We start from the raw sequence: 16,814 nt of genomic DNA on the forward strand, positions 1-16,814 counted from the left end.
AGAGCTCTGTAGTGATCGAATCACATCCCATGTTGACGCCTGCTTTGCCGTTATACCAACGTAGTAACTGAAGAAGACAATAAACGCACGCAAGATGTAATTTTTTCAAATAGGTTTGTGTTTCAGAGAGAGCTAACTATGTGTCCAATGGGAAGTTTTCTGGAGCAGTTTTTATTATAATCTGTAATGATCAGAAAAATGTTTAAATCTGGTTAATAATTTACAAATTATATACAGACACTGAGATCTATACCGTCCACACATCCACGCACATTGTGAGTCAAAACCATAAAATAATTAACAATTTTTTTCTGTGAGTGTGGCCCTACAGTTGGTAGATATTTTTCGGAACTATTATTGTAAAACCATAAGCTAATAAGTCTTTATTATTGCACCCAATTTCGAGGGTCACGTATAATTATCAGTAACTTGTGATAGATAAATGAATAGCTTTCTGCAAATGTGTGAGAGGCAAAAGATTTACTGTTGTATAAGATCAAATAATGTACTCATACACCCTAGTAATCTCTTAAACAGGGGATCTGTGTGCATGAATGCATTCTGTTCAACCATACTCTACAGAACAACAATACCGGACAGTGAATACCAGACCTTAGACCATTGAGACTTGGGTGCATCATAATATCAACATACAGACAATCATGGAATCTAATGATGTATAGCACTTACACTGATGACCCCAAACAGTATGACCATCTGTTTAATAGCGTGTTAGTCCCCCTTGGGAACACAATGCTGTATTGATTCTGCGTGCCATGGATTCGACAAGTCCTAGAGAGGCTTCTGGAGGTTTGTGGTACTATATGTCTACGCACAGTTTACGCAGTTCATGTAAATTATGGGCTGGTGGTTTGTAGGGGAGAAGCTGGTGCCAAACACTGTCCCCAGTGTGTAACATAAGGCGAATTTTTTAGCAAAGACATCAATGTGAGTTCAGCATCATGCTCCTCAAACCATTGTAACACCATTCCCTCTTTATGACAATGGCAGATATGGTGCTTGAACATTTCATTACCGTCATGGGAGGACACAAAACATGAAGTGATTCAGATGGTCCACAAAAATTTTCTTTTGGTTCACAGCCTTCATAGCTCCTGTAGTTACTACCGCAAGTCCCATGGAAGGGCAGCTAAAAAGCCCCCATAACTTAATAATGCCCCCACTGGCCTAAGTCCTAAGCACAGTGCATGTTTCGAGCTGCAGGGACAGAGGAACCGATTTTATGCCACGGGAAACATGTCTCTTGCAACTTGTCCGACACGTCTGTATTGACTCACGATCCAACGTAGGTGGTTTTTGCCAATTTCAGTCGAAACATACGATGTTATATGCTCAGCAAAGGAACCCAACATTCAACGAAGTACGCTGAACTGTGTGCTCTGGAAACTGCTTCGCTGGCACCAGTGCTGTGTTCTACATCAGACATGCTACAGATAGTCGCCTGTCCCTCTTTACAAGACAGGTAAGTCTCCAATCTCCAAGTTTTGTGATGAGGCATGTACGTCCATTACCTTGTCGACTGCTCCTGGTTCAACCTTCCTTCAACCGTATTTCATAGATGTTCCTGACAACAGCACGTGAACAACCGACCAGGTCTGACATCTCCGAGAATCTCGTTCCTGACGCCGAGCCGTAATCTGCAGTTCATCAAAGTCGCTCATGTCAGTGGATTTCCCCTTTTGCGGTCTGCATAGTTGCTAGAAAGATTTCTGATTGGTCTTTGTTCTGCTTACATACTTTCCTTACCGCGTCACGTACCAGCAACGACACCAGGCGGCATTCAGTCAAGCAGTAGGCAGTGGTCACAGTGTTTTGGATCAGCAGAGTACACTGGGGAGTGATCTTTGATGCTGCAATGGACAATATAGCGAAATTTCCACTACCTACAAGTAACTGCAATCTCTACAACTGCTAAATTAAAACACAGCCTTTTTTCATTGAACTGTGTAATTTGTCTGTGTCACTGAAAAGATCCTTCAAAGAGACCTTAAAGGACATAAAATAAGTGAAACGTGAACAAATACTAACAAAAAACAACACAAACCACAGTCACGCATCAGGAGAAGAGGTCCAATAAATGTCTCTTCTTTTCTGTACGAATTGCAAGTAAACACGTAATTCAGCTATTTTTCGTATTTTTATTGTTATTACTGGCATATCAAGTGCTCAAAATATTGGTACTGAGCAGTGATACAGGCTAAAAAGCGATTCCGGACGAACAATACTGCACGCTGTGTTTCATCGAAGTGCAGGCAGAGCAGCTCATTTATTTTGGTGCCATCGGTATTTCGTTGTAGAGCTCTTCTGATTATTTCCACACATAAATCTCCAGATGTGTTAAATATGGCGACAGCGTAGGACCATTTTTTAAATTAATTTCCGTCACTTGACCGTTAACTGTTCATTTATTTTACACAATCAGATTTCGGCCTTTGATGCTACTTTCAGGTACATGTTGAATCTAAAATTAATAAAGCATACTCATGATACAAAGCAAGACATAGGAAAAGACGGTTATTAGATATTAGCAAATGTTACTTACTTGTTAAATTTTTTCCTTTATTGTAATTTCACGCCCTGCCCGACATGGGCAGGAGAAGGGTGTCAGCGGCACAATCCGCCGCTCTTCAGCCTAGTGGCTTTACAAAAATATAAAAATATAGAAAAAGGGGAATACGTACATATAAAGGGCACAAAAGGGGGATATAACCACACAGTAAGTGGAGATAATGGAAGTTAAAATATCCACTAACATGGGGACATTCACTGTGGGTCAGTTAAAAAAACCGACATCAAGTTAAAAAGTTAAAAGAACACACCTGGCAAGTTGTGGGGCACTCAGAATGCACTGGAGTCACACACATGAACGGCGGACACTTAAAAAACCATTGTAAACGATGGAACACACACGAAGAATAAAAACCACTGGTAGGGTCCTGTCGAGGGATGGGAGCCCTGAGAGGAGGGACAAAGAGGGGAGGAAGGTGCAGTGGAGGGTGCTGGGAGAAAGAGGAAAAAGGGGAGACAGGGGCGCACCAAGAGGCAGGAGACGAGCAGGGCGGGAGATGATGAGAGACGACGAGGCAGGAGGGAACGCAGAGAAACAGATGGGGGTCAGAAAGGAAGGAGGGTTACATGTTAAATTTTTTTTTTTCTTTATTGTATTTCAATTCCCCATCGGGGCGTGCTGGCAGCAGCATATGCGCTGCTCTTCAGCCGAAAGACATAGAACAAAACAATAGAAGACATTTAAAAACAGCAAAGGAGAGAAGAAGGCGAACATAGATATAAAAAAGGGAGAACATCATGGAAGGCAATATACAAAAAACGGGGTGACTGTTAAATGGAGATAAAAAACTGTTTAAAAGTAGTACACGCAAAAAGCCACACACTGCGACGATTAAAAGAACACAAGGCACAGTATGACTGGAGCATAAAGCTGTTGACGGATGGCATAGCACACAACGTAACACTGACGGCGAACCTCAAGGCAGTACACAATTAAAATCACACCTCTTGACGCACACGAGAAACAGCACGAAACACAACACTGACGTGGCACACTGATGATGATCAATACAGAGGATCTGCCAGGTTCAAGGAGATGAGGGAGACCTGAAGAAGGGAGGGAGGGGAAGAGATGGGGGAGGGGAATGGGGGGCGCTCGGAAGAGGGCCAGGTAGGGAGGGATGTGGGAAGGAGAGAGGCAAGTATGGGGTGCAGGGTCTCAGGGGAGGGGGGGGATGGAGGAAAATCCGCTCTGGGAGAAGGAGGAAAGAGGAGAAGGGGGCCCTGGGGAGGGGGGGGGGGGGAACAAGGCCGGGTTATAGTTGGAAGGAAGGGTATATGTCACGGCGAAGTTCGTCATCCGGGAGTGGGAGGCGTTGGAAAATGCCCTGATGAAGGAGATGGAGGGTGTGGAGGTGGAGAGAGGGAGGGATACAGCGATAGAGGCGCGGCAACGGGCGGGGGGTGGAGAGGAAGGAGGAAACCAGAGGGTGGGGGGATCAACCCTGCGAACAATGTAAAGGATGCAGAGATGTTGGAGGAACAAGAGGAGGTGGGGGAAGGGGATCAGTTCATACAGGAGCCGTGTGGGGGAAGGAAGGCGGATACGGAAGGCAAGGCGGAGCGCATGGCGTTCAAGGATTTGGAGAGCCTTGTAAAAGCGGGTGGGGGCGGAGATCCAGGCGACGCTGGCATAACAGAGGATAGGACGGATGAGGGAATTGTAGGTGTGGAGGATGGTAGAAGGATGCAATCCCCATGTCCGGCCGGACAGGAGTTTCAGCAGGCGGAGGCGGGAATGGGCTTTCTGCTGGATGGTCAGGAGATGAGGGGTCCAGGTGAGGTGTCGGTCAAGGGTGAGGCCAAGGTATTTCAGGGTGGGGGTGAGTTGGATAGGACGACCATAAAGGGTGAGGTAGAAATCTTGGAGGCGAAAGGAGCGAGTGGTACGGCCTATGATGATTGCCTGGGTTTTGGAGGGGTTGAGACGGAGGAGCCACTGGTTACACCAAGTGGTGAACTGGTTAAGGTGGGTTTGGAGGGTACGTTGAGACCGTTGAAGGGTAGTACATGTTAAAATGTATTTCTGGTCTTAAAGACCAATTGTCGTGTTAGAGGATACGAGTATATATGGAAGATACATAATATGGCTAACACTGTACACAATGAGAAACCATTAACACAAAGTATGGCGTATTTAACAGCAAATATATTGCTGTGACTTGTATTCAAAACAGTGACAGATATTATAACAAAGCAGTACCACTGTGTGAGTCACATGATCCTCGTTTCACCAGAGGTATTGCTAACAAACGGATGGTGAATATTATTTAACCAAATGATTGACATATCATTGCAGTACACATTCGTAACAGCCTCTTAGAGGTATACATTGTAATAATACATACTGAGTGTGTTAGTATAATCATTTCAGATGTACGTAAAAATGTTTGATCTCACAACGATCACTTAGCTGCTATCCGCACGACATACGCCAAGCGGCTGGACCAAAAATTAGCTCAGAATATGAAAGATCTTGAACCAGAATTGCTGAATGACATTCTCTACACATTCGTAAATCATGAAATTCCTTCTAAAAATTCTGTATGACTGTGGTACCCCACAAAGGAAAGATAATTAAGTGCAGGGCAGGTTTTATTCCGCAAATGACTCGTCTGACGAATACCTTACGTCAGGAGACATGTTATCCATTAACTATGGTAACATGTGTGTTGCAAACAATACGTGCTTGTGAGCTTTTAGAACTGGTTGCTTATCGATTTTTCTCACCTATCGTGGATTTTCAACTGACCTGCAGTGCGTATACCGAAGACTAATTTACACGTGCTTTTTAAATAATGCTCCATCCATAAACAATTGCTTGCATAGAGTCGATATTTCATGTTTCCTTGTAGATATAATTCCTTGGTGTTTAGGCGGCACTTACTGCAATAACGTCAGGCTGAACCTCAATTCAATGCCGACATACATGTTTCTAAAGAAGAATATTACAGTAGAAAAAGGATATTCACTGACAGAGATAATCCTATGAGATAACTCAAGTAACAGCCAATCACGCTTTCAAACTTCATCAATTGTTAAATGGTGGAAGTGTTGTAGTACGCTGCATATAAACCTTCCGAAATTTCAGATGAATATCTTGTTGGAAAGAAACCACAAATATATTTTACGCGTTTGAAAGAAACACAGTTACATTACTACTTCAAACAGTCTTATCGACAAAAAGTTATACAGTACATTTTCTACTTGACTAAAAATAATGCGTCACAAGGCCAAATATAAGAACTATTGACGATAAGAAAAATAAACAGCTCTGTATGAAAGTTAATTATCTACTGTCTATTTACGAAACACAAGCATGCTTCTAAGTTTCGAGCTTGTTTCTTCCAACTTCTCATCTTGTTCACATTTGTAGTTGTGATGGACTATCAGTCTTCCGTCCTATTGATGCATTTGATAGAAAACTGTCATTTCAAGAGGTAACCACTTTGAGTTCGCTATGTGTCTCATCCTGTTTGAAACCAAACAGGATGAGATACGTAGTGAGAAATAAAATACAGTGCAGCCAGAGAAGGCGTTTCTTTATTTACAAAAACCAATCGTTATTACTCTTTATTATTCGCCTATCAGTGTATTGATTGTATAATTTTCGGCATCAGTGTAATCAGTCTGTAGTGCTACTGCGATACTTGCTGTGTTTAATTCTTCAACGAGTTGTTGGTACACACTATCCGTTGCTTCTTAATCCATGACAGCAAATTTTTATAGTGGGAAGTCAAACGCTTTTTCGTAATTTATAAATCCCATCTAAAGTGCTAGCTGATACTCGTCACTTCCTTCTACAATTTAGTTGTCAAACTGATATGTTCCATGAACATGATGATGATGAGGTCCCATACTCCAAGGAGCGTAGGGGACGATGCGGGAGACCCTCACCGCTGACTAGGCAAGGTCCTAGCGGAGATTGTTGGCCATTGCCTTACTCTGATCGTAATGGGGATGAATGATGATGATGTAGATGACAAAACACCCAGTCGTCTCGAGGCAGGGAAAACCCCTGACCCCGCCGGGAACTGAACCCGGGACCCCGTGCGCGGGAAGCGAGAACGCTACGCAAGACCAAGGGCTGCGGACTCCATGAACATATTACAGATGTTTCCAGCCAGTTTCTTAATAACATGAAGCTGCCTTATACTGCCTTTTTTATTGAGTCACAGTAACGAAAATTTAATCATTTAGGTCGTCACTTCACTTCACCACTACGAAAGTCCCGAGTGCATAGTAGAACAATGTATGCAGTTCATGTCCGAGGTCTCTATTGTAAATGGTTTCGCTTCACTTCTTTTTGCTACAGAAGCTGGAGCTACCTGGGAAGATGGAATTAGGTTCCCAAAGCAGGCCGGATGCTGCAGATAAGAAACTGGGAGTCGTGCTGTAGTGCATCTCGTCCGTCATATCGCAGGAGCGGTGCCATCCCAGAGAAAATCCCGTTAGTTCCGTAGGCCCGGAAGACCGTCCTGATAGCGAGACGACGGCCTCCGTACCGCACCGCTCTGCTCTGCGTTACGCTCTGGAAAGCGACGGTGGCCGCCAAATTGGCTCATTGTATAAAAGGGGCGGCGGCGGCGGCGGCGAGTCGCACTGTGCTGCGACACGCGTCACGCGCCGCTGCCCTCCTCAGAGCCGCGGCTTCGGACCACAAAACTGACAGCGAGCTGCTGGCTGCTGCCATGCCGCCCCCGCATCACGCCTCTGACACGAGGGCGTTGCGGACTGCCACACTGTGGCTGCTCCTCTTCCTAGTGCTGCAGCCCAGCGCTGCTTTAGCACAGCACGAAGAGGATCCGGAGCAGAATGAAAATAATGCCATCGATTCGTGGTTTGGTCCAGAGCTCAGGCTAATGTACAAGGTATGGTAAAAACCCTTATGAAAGTCTGTTACTAAATATTTGTTCGGCAGTTGCTAACAGAAAAATTGGTGGGTTATTTTTAGAACACCTTGTAGAATGTGTCAACGGCCTTGCTTCAGGGGCGATACCGCTTCCCGTCAGATCACCGATGTTGAGCGCTGTTGGGCTTGGCTAGCCCTTGAACTGGTGACCGTCCGAGGCTACCGGGCGTTGCTGGCAAGGGGGTGCACTCAGCCCTAGTGAGGATAATTGAGGATGTATTTGATAGAGAAGTAGCGGCCCCAATCACAAAACTGACAACGGCCGGTAGAGCGGCCATATCTACATCCAATGGCATCCGTCAGTGAGGATGACACGGTGGTCGGTCGGTGATGTTGGATCTACCGAGACCTGTTCGGACAGAGTTTCGTTTCGAGTGTATAATGCAAACATTTACGGCCAGCAGTGCGTCACTCATGATATTCTGTGCTATTGCACATTGATCGAAAAAAATTCGTTGAGAACATACTTTCACCCCCGTCTGTGGAGGAAATCTTCAAGGGATTCTAGGTCTTATAAAATTAAAATTCACACTCTGGATCGTTATTAACTGAAATAAAATTTGGTTTCCAAGTGCTCCCGTGCAGAGGCGTGTAGCATGTTTTCAAGTACTTTAATAATTCTGACATTTCGTTTAGTAGTTTCAAACGATTTGTTTATTGTGTGACGGCCGCATCGCAGTTATCACCTGTAGGCTGTATATTGTACCATGATGTCCAATACTGAACTACTCCTTAATTGAAACATATTTGATAAGGAAACGATCTGAAAATCGAGAACAAACTCAATTTTAAAATAAATCAAAAAAGTTAGCCTGATAAGAGTATGGCTCATGCACTGAGAGTTCAGTGCAAAATTATTTGTCCACTCCGCAGTTGACGATATTGACGATCTTTACCTGTTAACGGCAGTAATACTAGCAAGATACAGGTCCCAGGGACTCCAAAACGTCCGAGAATGTTTTAATTTTTAATTTCAAGTTTGAAGTCGGCTAACAAATGACAAACAAATATTTTTTCGTGTGATATAGTCACAAATTTCTAATTTCGTATTTTTCTCTGTACTTCCACTGCGAAAAATTATTTCTTGTCAAATTTCATGATTCTTGGTAACGGCAAGTACCGTATAGTTTTTGACAAGTGAATTTTAGAGTCTCAAAATATGTGACATAAATGGCCCTATATTTTGGTTACATTTATTTAGAAGCTTAAAATTGCTTCACCGCCAAGAGAACATTGACCTTGCTATATGACAGACATTTGAACTTGATACGCCAAACTGTTCCTCACTGAAAGAGTGTTAGCAGAAGGGCCGACAAACATAGACATAAAAAAAATATTTTTTCGTGTTACATTATTACGAATTATGAATTTTCGAATTTTTTCCTTTACTTGTGCTATGAAACCTTGTGTCTTGTCAATGTTCATGAATCTGCTTTAAAGGGAAGCACACTAGACGTTTTGATGAGTGGGTTTTCGACAGTCAAAATATGTGGCATAAATAGTCACATATTTCAATGAATTGACTTAGAACCTTTAACTTTTTAGACTACCAAGGCACTAAATTTGAACTTTATACCTCTACTTGTTACTGATAAAAAGGTTTCTTAACCGACGGACAGACAGACAGACAGACACACGGACGGGCAATAAAACGATCCTATAAGGATTCCGTTTTTACAGATTGAGGCACGGGAGATTAATCAAGTTTGTTCTATGTGCTTGCAGTAAAAACATTCCCTACGACTTCCAGAAAGTTGCATATCCCGTGTACCTCGAAATGTGGCGTTGATGCAACTATATTCTTTTTTTGTTCACCATCCCAGTCACGAACGTTTACTGTAAGCGCGTCACCATAAGCAGATGCACGCTGTAGAGGCTGAACACAAAAATTAGATTTTGGATACATTTCAATTCAAATTTGTTGCTCACTTTTGGACGTCATGGTACTAAACAATTAGCTGTCGATCATTAAATCGAATGTGGCCATCTGATGATTTGCAAATTGTGGTTATTTGATGATGTGCACAGTGTTCGAAACAGATAACGTAAAAGGAACAACAAAACAGTCATGAGTTGAATGGACAGAAATTTCTTTGAAACATATTTTACTGTACAACCATGTAATCCCAAAATATCATCTGTTGATAAAATAACCTTAAATGTCGATTCATTCTCTTGGCACTGTAAGCATTTCAAATATTGGTGTTAGAAACGGTAATAGGAGTAGTATGATTTGCAAAATATAGTTAAAAGTTATTGTACATTATCCATACGACGAGCATTATGTATTCATATGTTCCATTATCAGTGGTGGTTCGTCGTTTATATTTGGTAAGAAATGTTGCTTACTTCTGCTATCGCGTGGTAAGTAGACAAAAGGAATTCGCCTTCCTTATTACCGTCGTTTTGCGAGCTTATCGTTTACAACCTGGTTTGCTCATGATAAAATTTGCAGCTACATAGTGTCATTGTCTTGTTGGGCCACAAAACGAATGCATGTAATTGCAGGATTGCAGTTGCTGATGACAATTTTATTGCATATTCACCAATTTTTAACGGTTTGTATTCTCCGAAGATGACTGTGGAAAGCAACCGAAATTAGTTACAGTGCTTTAATTGTTTAACTAAAAAAATATATACGGTCTACGAAAAAAATTGGAACAGTTTTATTTCATGCATTTTATTAAATTTGCCTATCACCAGACACTGCTGAGACATTTGACTCGTTATTATATGCCGTACCGTTTTACATTTATGTATCCTTTGGTACTAACCAAGAAGTACCTGTGTCTGTAATTTTCTATGACATCTATTGACGATGCAAATGGTCAAACGTTTAGCGTTATTCAATTACTATCGAATACCAGTAATTTTCGGTCATAAGTTTTACTTTTCCCCCCATTTTACTCTTAAACAAAGTGGGAGTTTGCAATACGTAATGTTACGCATTCCTTACTATCAAAATACCTTATGTCGAACTAGCTATTCTAGTGTTGTCACCGTTTACATAATTTCCTAAGGACAGAACCATTACATTAGCAGATACGTTACTTATCTTGCTATGGCAGTCTCATTGTCTAGGGTGTCCGTTCCTGTTTACGTTTTCCACTTGACAGATTTTTGTTTCAATAAAAGCCGTTGGAACAATATTATTTTTTGACGACGCCAGTATTTATAAATAAGTTCTAGCTACTTTGTACAACACCACATTTTATACAAACACGTTATGCAACATTTCAATAATACACAAAAACAACTTGATCGTTATATTGCCCAATCTCGACAAGTGAAACTATTGCAGCGCGCTTGGTGCCTAAAATTTCTACAAGTATTACGTACATTGCTCCCCTCTAGAGTAGGATGTGGTTCAGATTAATTTTATTATCACTGTTTTAACTGAAATTACTTTTTCAGTACAATTTACATAATTTTTTCTGAAAATAATTATTCATAAAAATATTTTAGCGCCTAATAATTAATAATGAAAGTTGCAGATATTGACCGTATAAAAAGTTTCCCTTCTTTGTATAATTGTTGACCGAATTATTGATAGTAAAATTAGAAAAGTTATAAATGAAAACAAAAATTTTGTTTACATGCAAATTAAAGTACAATAATATAACTTTTACTGTAGACTGGTTTTTGACTCGTTTAAGTTAACAGTTATTCTTACTAACTTTCGCGGTTCAAAATCGATGTTGCTAAGTGGCTCGATATGAAAAATAAAATTATATCATTAGAAAAATGGTAGTTTGGTGATAAAGTAAATACAAAGTAATCTTTAGATGTTGCTTATATAATTTACTTACAAAAGTTAACTCAAGTGAAGCCGAAATTTATACGCAATCAAACATCCAAGTTGAAGTATGAAAGTTATGAGGAAGCAAGATTCATTACAAATGCCGAAACGAAAGTACAATGTCTTGGTGTCTCGAACAAGCTGCACATTGTAAACCTTTACTAATACTGCCACATGGTGTCGCCGAGTGAGATATTTACAATATTATGGAAAGTGACTGCATAACAAGATAACAGCGCTGATTTTTGAATCATCTGCAACTCACATGCACGGTGCAGGAAAGGTACAAAGAAAAGCTATACTTTGAAACTCTTTGGGGTCTAATTTTCCTTTGATTCATTCTCTGCCTCGTTGGAGTCACCTGTCTTTCAATTTTGCTGAAAAGTCATCAAATTAGCTCACAGCTGAGCGTGAGATGAACTTGTACTCATCATACAACGCTAGTGCTTCTTAAACTGTTAGAATTTAGTACTCCGGAAAAATGTGCTCACGCACATTATTCGTTATCAGACGAGACTTTTAAATATATCAGTATGAAACAGACAACAGGCTGAGCCACCCTCGCATTCAGAAAAGATCTCATTCAGTTCACCTTCTTCATCTGATAATAGGCTCTGTTATTGCTCCCAGTGCTTGTAAAAAAATTTTAACGAATATGTAAGCAGCAGTGAAACATACAGGGTAATTCCGTGATGATGTTAGAACATTCAGGGACGCTGGAGAAGAGTAAATGTATCAATATGACGTAAGGGATCTTGAAACGATGGAATCCAAAACTACAAGGGAAAATTGTTGTGATACCTCTGAAAGTTGGCAGCTTGAAATGCAAATTCTTTGCTTTCCATATTTGTACTGGAGGTAGTATGGGCCAAAATAATAAAAAAAATGTCGGTTAATCATGGCCTGTAAGGAGTATACCTCAAGAGCTCTAAGCACTTGCTCACATTTTTTACTGCGAAACACTTCTCTTGTATTGAACAAGTGATTATAGCTCTTACTGCACGCACTTTAGAGCTCATGTTTAATGAACAATTTTTCTTATTTTTGTCTATATTACCTCGACCCAAAGTATGGAAAGTAAAAAGTTTTCGTAGAGGATGGCCGCTGTGAAAGCTGTAAGAACGATTTTCGCTTATAATTCCATAATTGGTCGTTTCGAACCAGGGTCTGTTACCTCAAACTGGTAAATTTATTCATCTCCGTCATTGCTAGAATGCATGGCGCAAGTGCTTCTTACTCTGAAATGAAAAGATTGGCTCAGTATAGAAAATACTGGCGAATAATATCAATCCACTCAGAGGACTAATGACCATCCACAAAACAAAAACAAAAAGTAAAATTTGTAGGAATATGGTGGATAAGTATTGCTGGAAACCATAATGCATCCATAAACCAGAAATACATTATTAATTACCATTTGATGGCAAATGTCAAATGGCTGCTCAGAGGCATAATCTTACATTAAAGGTTTAGCACAACTGTTACTGTTAGAAATTGTGAAGATGTATTGAAACAGTTTCAAGAGAGAACACGAAGCATAAATAACCAGACATTCAAGTAGTACTTGAGAATGAGAGCTCAGAATGACTTGAAACAAACTTTAAACATAATTTCAAATCCCTTCTAACATTTCCTCGCTGACGCACTCCGCAAAACAGTGGAGAGACAAACGTTTATTGCTTACGTATTCTCACTCTCCGTACTGTGAAACTTCTATGTCAGGCATAACATTTTAGTTTATTAATTCTTTATTACTACTTAATGCGCGACATATGTTGCACATGGTATTCGCACATTTCACTGCATTAACCGGCAAAATTAAATTATTTTACGACACATAATTCGGGAGATATGACGCCATAAACTTTGACATGCATGGAAAACAAATTTTTTTCTCGAAGAGGAGGACGAAGTACACCAACTACAGTCAATCAGTGTTAGATAATGAAAGCACTTAGCGAATTCCAACAGAATTTAAACATAACTTCAAATCTTCTCTAACTTCTTCTCGATTACTTTCATAAAGTAAAATATTTTAGACATTAACTTATTTGTAAAGCAACAACTAGTTTCAAGATATTTCATCAATTGGAGGTAGATTCTTGAAGGAATCGGGGGTTTGGCTGATTCTCAGTTGAAACCATTTTCTTTGTGGCGATCTGGCAGATGTACATCTACATCTACACGATTACTCTGCAATTCACATTTAAGTGCTTGGCAGAACCACAATCCTACTATCTCTCTACCATTCCACTCCCGAACAGCGCGCGGGAAAAACGCACACCTAAACCTTTCTGTTCGAGTTCTGATTTCTCTTATTTTATTTTGATGATCATTCCTACCTAGTTATACGGGTTGTAAATCGTGTGGCGTTTACTGTAATGGCGCCTGAAGTAGAGTACAATAAGAAATATATTATTAGGTCATCTACATAACCAGAATAATGACCTCCATCACTGAAATTACGAATCATAAATCTGTCTTGTGATTTTTGTCCCTTAAATGGCAAAACAATATTTCATGATCCACAAATGTTAAGTTTGTTGCGTTTTCTGTACGGAGTTTCCAAGCACATGCAACTTTGTTGCCTAACGGTACCGCTACGGTCGCAGGTTCGAATCCTGCCTCGGGCATGGACGTGTGTGATGTCCTTAGGTCAGTTAGGTTTAAGTAATTCTAAGTTCTAGGTGATTGATGACCTCAGAAGTTAAGTCCCATAGTGCTCAGAGCCATTTTGAACCTTAAACCGTAGTCTGGCTGCTTGTATATGTTTTTGTGAGAGTAGACCATATATGTTATTCAGATTTGCAATTAATGTTTATGAAAACAAGGCACTTAATGTTGCATCTCCATTACGCGTATTGATGTCGTTGAATGGCGACATGAATGTTGATAGGCAATGCATCATTTCAGAGGCTGTTGTTGTTGTTGTTGTGGTCTGCAGTCCTGAGACTGGTATGATGCAGCTCTCCATGCTACTCTATCCTGTGCAAGCTTCTTCATCTCCCAGTACCTACTGCAACCTACACCCTTCTGAATCTGCTTAGTGTATTCATCTCTTGGTCTCCCCCTATGATTTTTACCCTCCACGCTGCCTTCCAATACTAAATTGGTGATCCCTTGATGCCTGAGAACATGTCCTACTAACCGATCCCTTCTTCTGGTCAAGTTCTCCCCAATCCTATTCAATATTTCCTCATTAGTTATGTGATCTACCCAACTAATCTTCAGCATTCTTCTGTAGCACCACATTTCAAAAGCTTCTATTCTCTTCTTGTCCAAACTATTTATCGTCCATGTTTCACTTCCATACATGGCTACACTCCATACAAATACTTTCAGAAATAACTTCCTGACACTTAAATCTATACTCGATGTTAACAAATTTCTCTTCTTCAGAAACGCATTCCTTGCCATCGCCAGTCTACATTTTATATCCTCTCTACTTCGTCCATCATCAGTTATTTTGCTCCCCAAATAGCAAAACTCCTTTACTACTTTAAGTGTCTCATTTCCTAATCTAATACCCTCAGCATCACCCGACTTAACTCGACTACATTCCATTATCCTCGTTTTGCTTTTGTTGATGTTCATCTTATATCCTCCCTTCAAGACACCATCCATTCCGTTCAACTGTTCTTCCAATTCCTTTGCTGTCTCTGACAGAATTACAATGTCATCGGCGAACCACAAAGTTTTTATTTCTTCTCCATGGATTTTAATACCTACTCCAAATTTTTCTTTTGTTTCCTTTACTGCTTGCTCAATATAGAGATTGAATAACATCGGGGAGAGGCTACAACCCTGTCTTACTCCCTTCCCAACCACTGCTTCCCTTTCATGTCCCTCAACTCTTATAACTGCCTTCTGGTTTCTGTACAAGTTGTAAATAGCCTTTCTCTCCCTGTATTTTACCCCTGCCACCTTTAGAATTTGAAAGAGAGTATTCCAGTCAACATTGTCAAAAGCTTTCTCTAAGTCTACAAATGCTAGAACGTAGGTTTGCCTTTCCTTAATCTTTCTTCTAAGATAAGTCGTAAGGTCAGTATTGCCTCACGTGTTCCAGTATTTCTACGGAATCCAAACTGATCTTCCCCGAGGTCGGCTTCTACTAGTTTTTCCATTCGTCTGTAAAGAATTCGTCTTAGTACTTTGCAGCTGTGGCTTATTAAACTGATTGTTCGGTAATTTTCACATCTGTCAACACCTGCTTTCTTTAGGATTGGAATTATTATATTCATCTTGAAGTCTGAGGGTATTTCGCCTGTCTCATACATCTTGCTCACCAGATGGTAGAGTTTTGTCAGGACTGCCTCTCCCAAGGCCGTCAGTAGTTCCAATGGAATGTTGTCTACTCCGGGGGCCTTGTTTCGGCTCAGGTCCTTCAGTGCTCTGTCAAACTCTTCACACAGTATCGTATCTCCCATTTCATCTTCATTTACATCCTCTTCCATTTCCATAATATTGTCCTCAAGTGCATCGCCCTTGTATAGACCCTCTATATACTCCTTCCACCTTTCTGCTTTCCCTTCTTTGCTTAGAACTGGGTTTCCATCTGATCTCTTGATGTTCATACATGTGGTTCTCTTATCTCCAAAGGTCTCTTTAATTTTCCTGTAGGCAGTATCTATCTTACCCCTAGTGAGATAGGCCTCTACATCCTTACATTTGTCCTCTAGCCATCCCTGCTTAGCCATTTTGCACTTCCTGTCGATCTCATTTTTGAGACGTTTGTATTCCTTTTTGCCTGCTTCATTTACTGCATTTTTATATTTTCTCCTTTCATCAATTAAATTCAATATTTCTTCTGTTACCCAAGGATTTCTACTAACTCTCTTCTTTTTACCTACTTGATCGTCTGCTGCCTTCACTACTTCATCCCACAGAGCTACCCATTCTTCTTCTACTGTATTTCTTTCCCCCATTCCTTTCAATTGTTCCCTTATGGTCTCCCTGAAACTCTGTACAACCTTTGGTTCATTCAGTTTATCCAGGTCCCATCTCCTTAAATTCCCACCTTTTTGCAGTTTCTTCAGTTTTAATCTACAGGTCACAACCAATAGATTGTGGTCAGAGTCCACATCTTCCCCTGGAAATGTCTTACAGTTTAAAACCTGGTTCCTAAATCTCTGTCTTACCATTATATAATCTATCTGATACCTTTTAGTATCTCCAGGGTTCTTCCACGTATACAACCTCCTAACATGATTCTTAAACCAAGTGTTAGCTATGATTAAGTTGTGCTCTGTGCAAAATTCTATCAGGCGGCTTCCTCTTTCGTTTCTTAGCCCCAATCCATATTCACCTACTACGTTTCCTTCTCTCCCTTTTCCTACACTCGAATTCCAGTCACCCATGACTATTAAATTTTCGTCTCCCTTCACTATCTGAATAATTTCTTTTATTTCATCATACATTTCTTCAATTTCTTCATCTGCAGAGCTAGTTGGCATATAAACTTGTACTACTGTAGTAAGTGTGGGCTCCGTATCTATCTTGGCCACAATAATGCGT

At 40.6% G+C, this 16,814-nt stretch overlaps 1 protein-coding gene across 1 annotated transcript in view; it reads left to right on the forward strand.

Annotated features, from left to right (window-relative positions):
- The first annotated feature begins 7,280 nt into the window (after positions 1-7,280).
- The window catches only part of LOC124788839, a 32,441-nt gene continuing 22,907 nt past the window's right edge, over positions 7,281-16,814 (forward strand). Inside the window, exon 1 of the mRNA XM_047256122.1 lies at positions 7,281-7,460. Within this exon, the coding sequence (XP_047112078.1) occupies positions 7,281-7,460 (180 nt within the window). The remainder of the gene's footprint in view (positions 7,461-16,814) is intronic.

This window comes from Schistocerca piceifrons, chromosome 3 (assembly GCF_021461385.2).
Source record: "Schistocerca piceifrons isolate TAMUIC-IGC-003096 chromosome 3, iqSchPice1.1, whole genome shotgun sequence".
Taxonomy (NCBI): Eukaryota; Metazoa; Arthropoda; class Insecta; order Orthoptera; family Acrididae; genus Schistocerca; species Schistocerca piceifrons.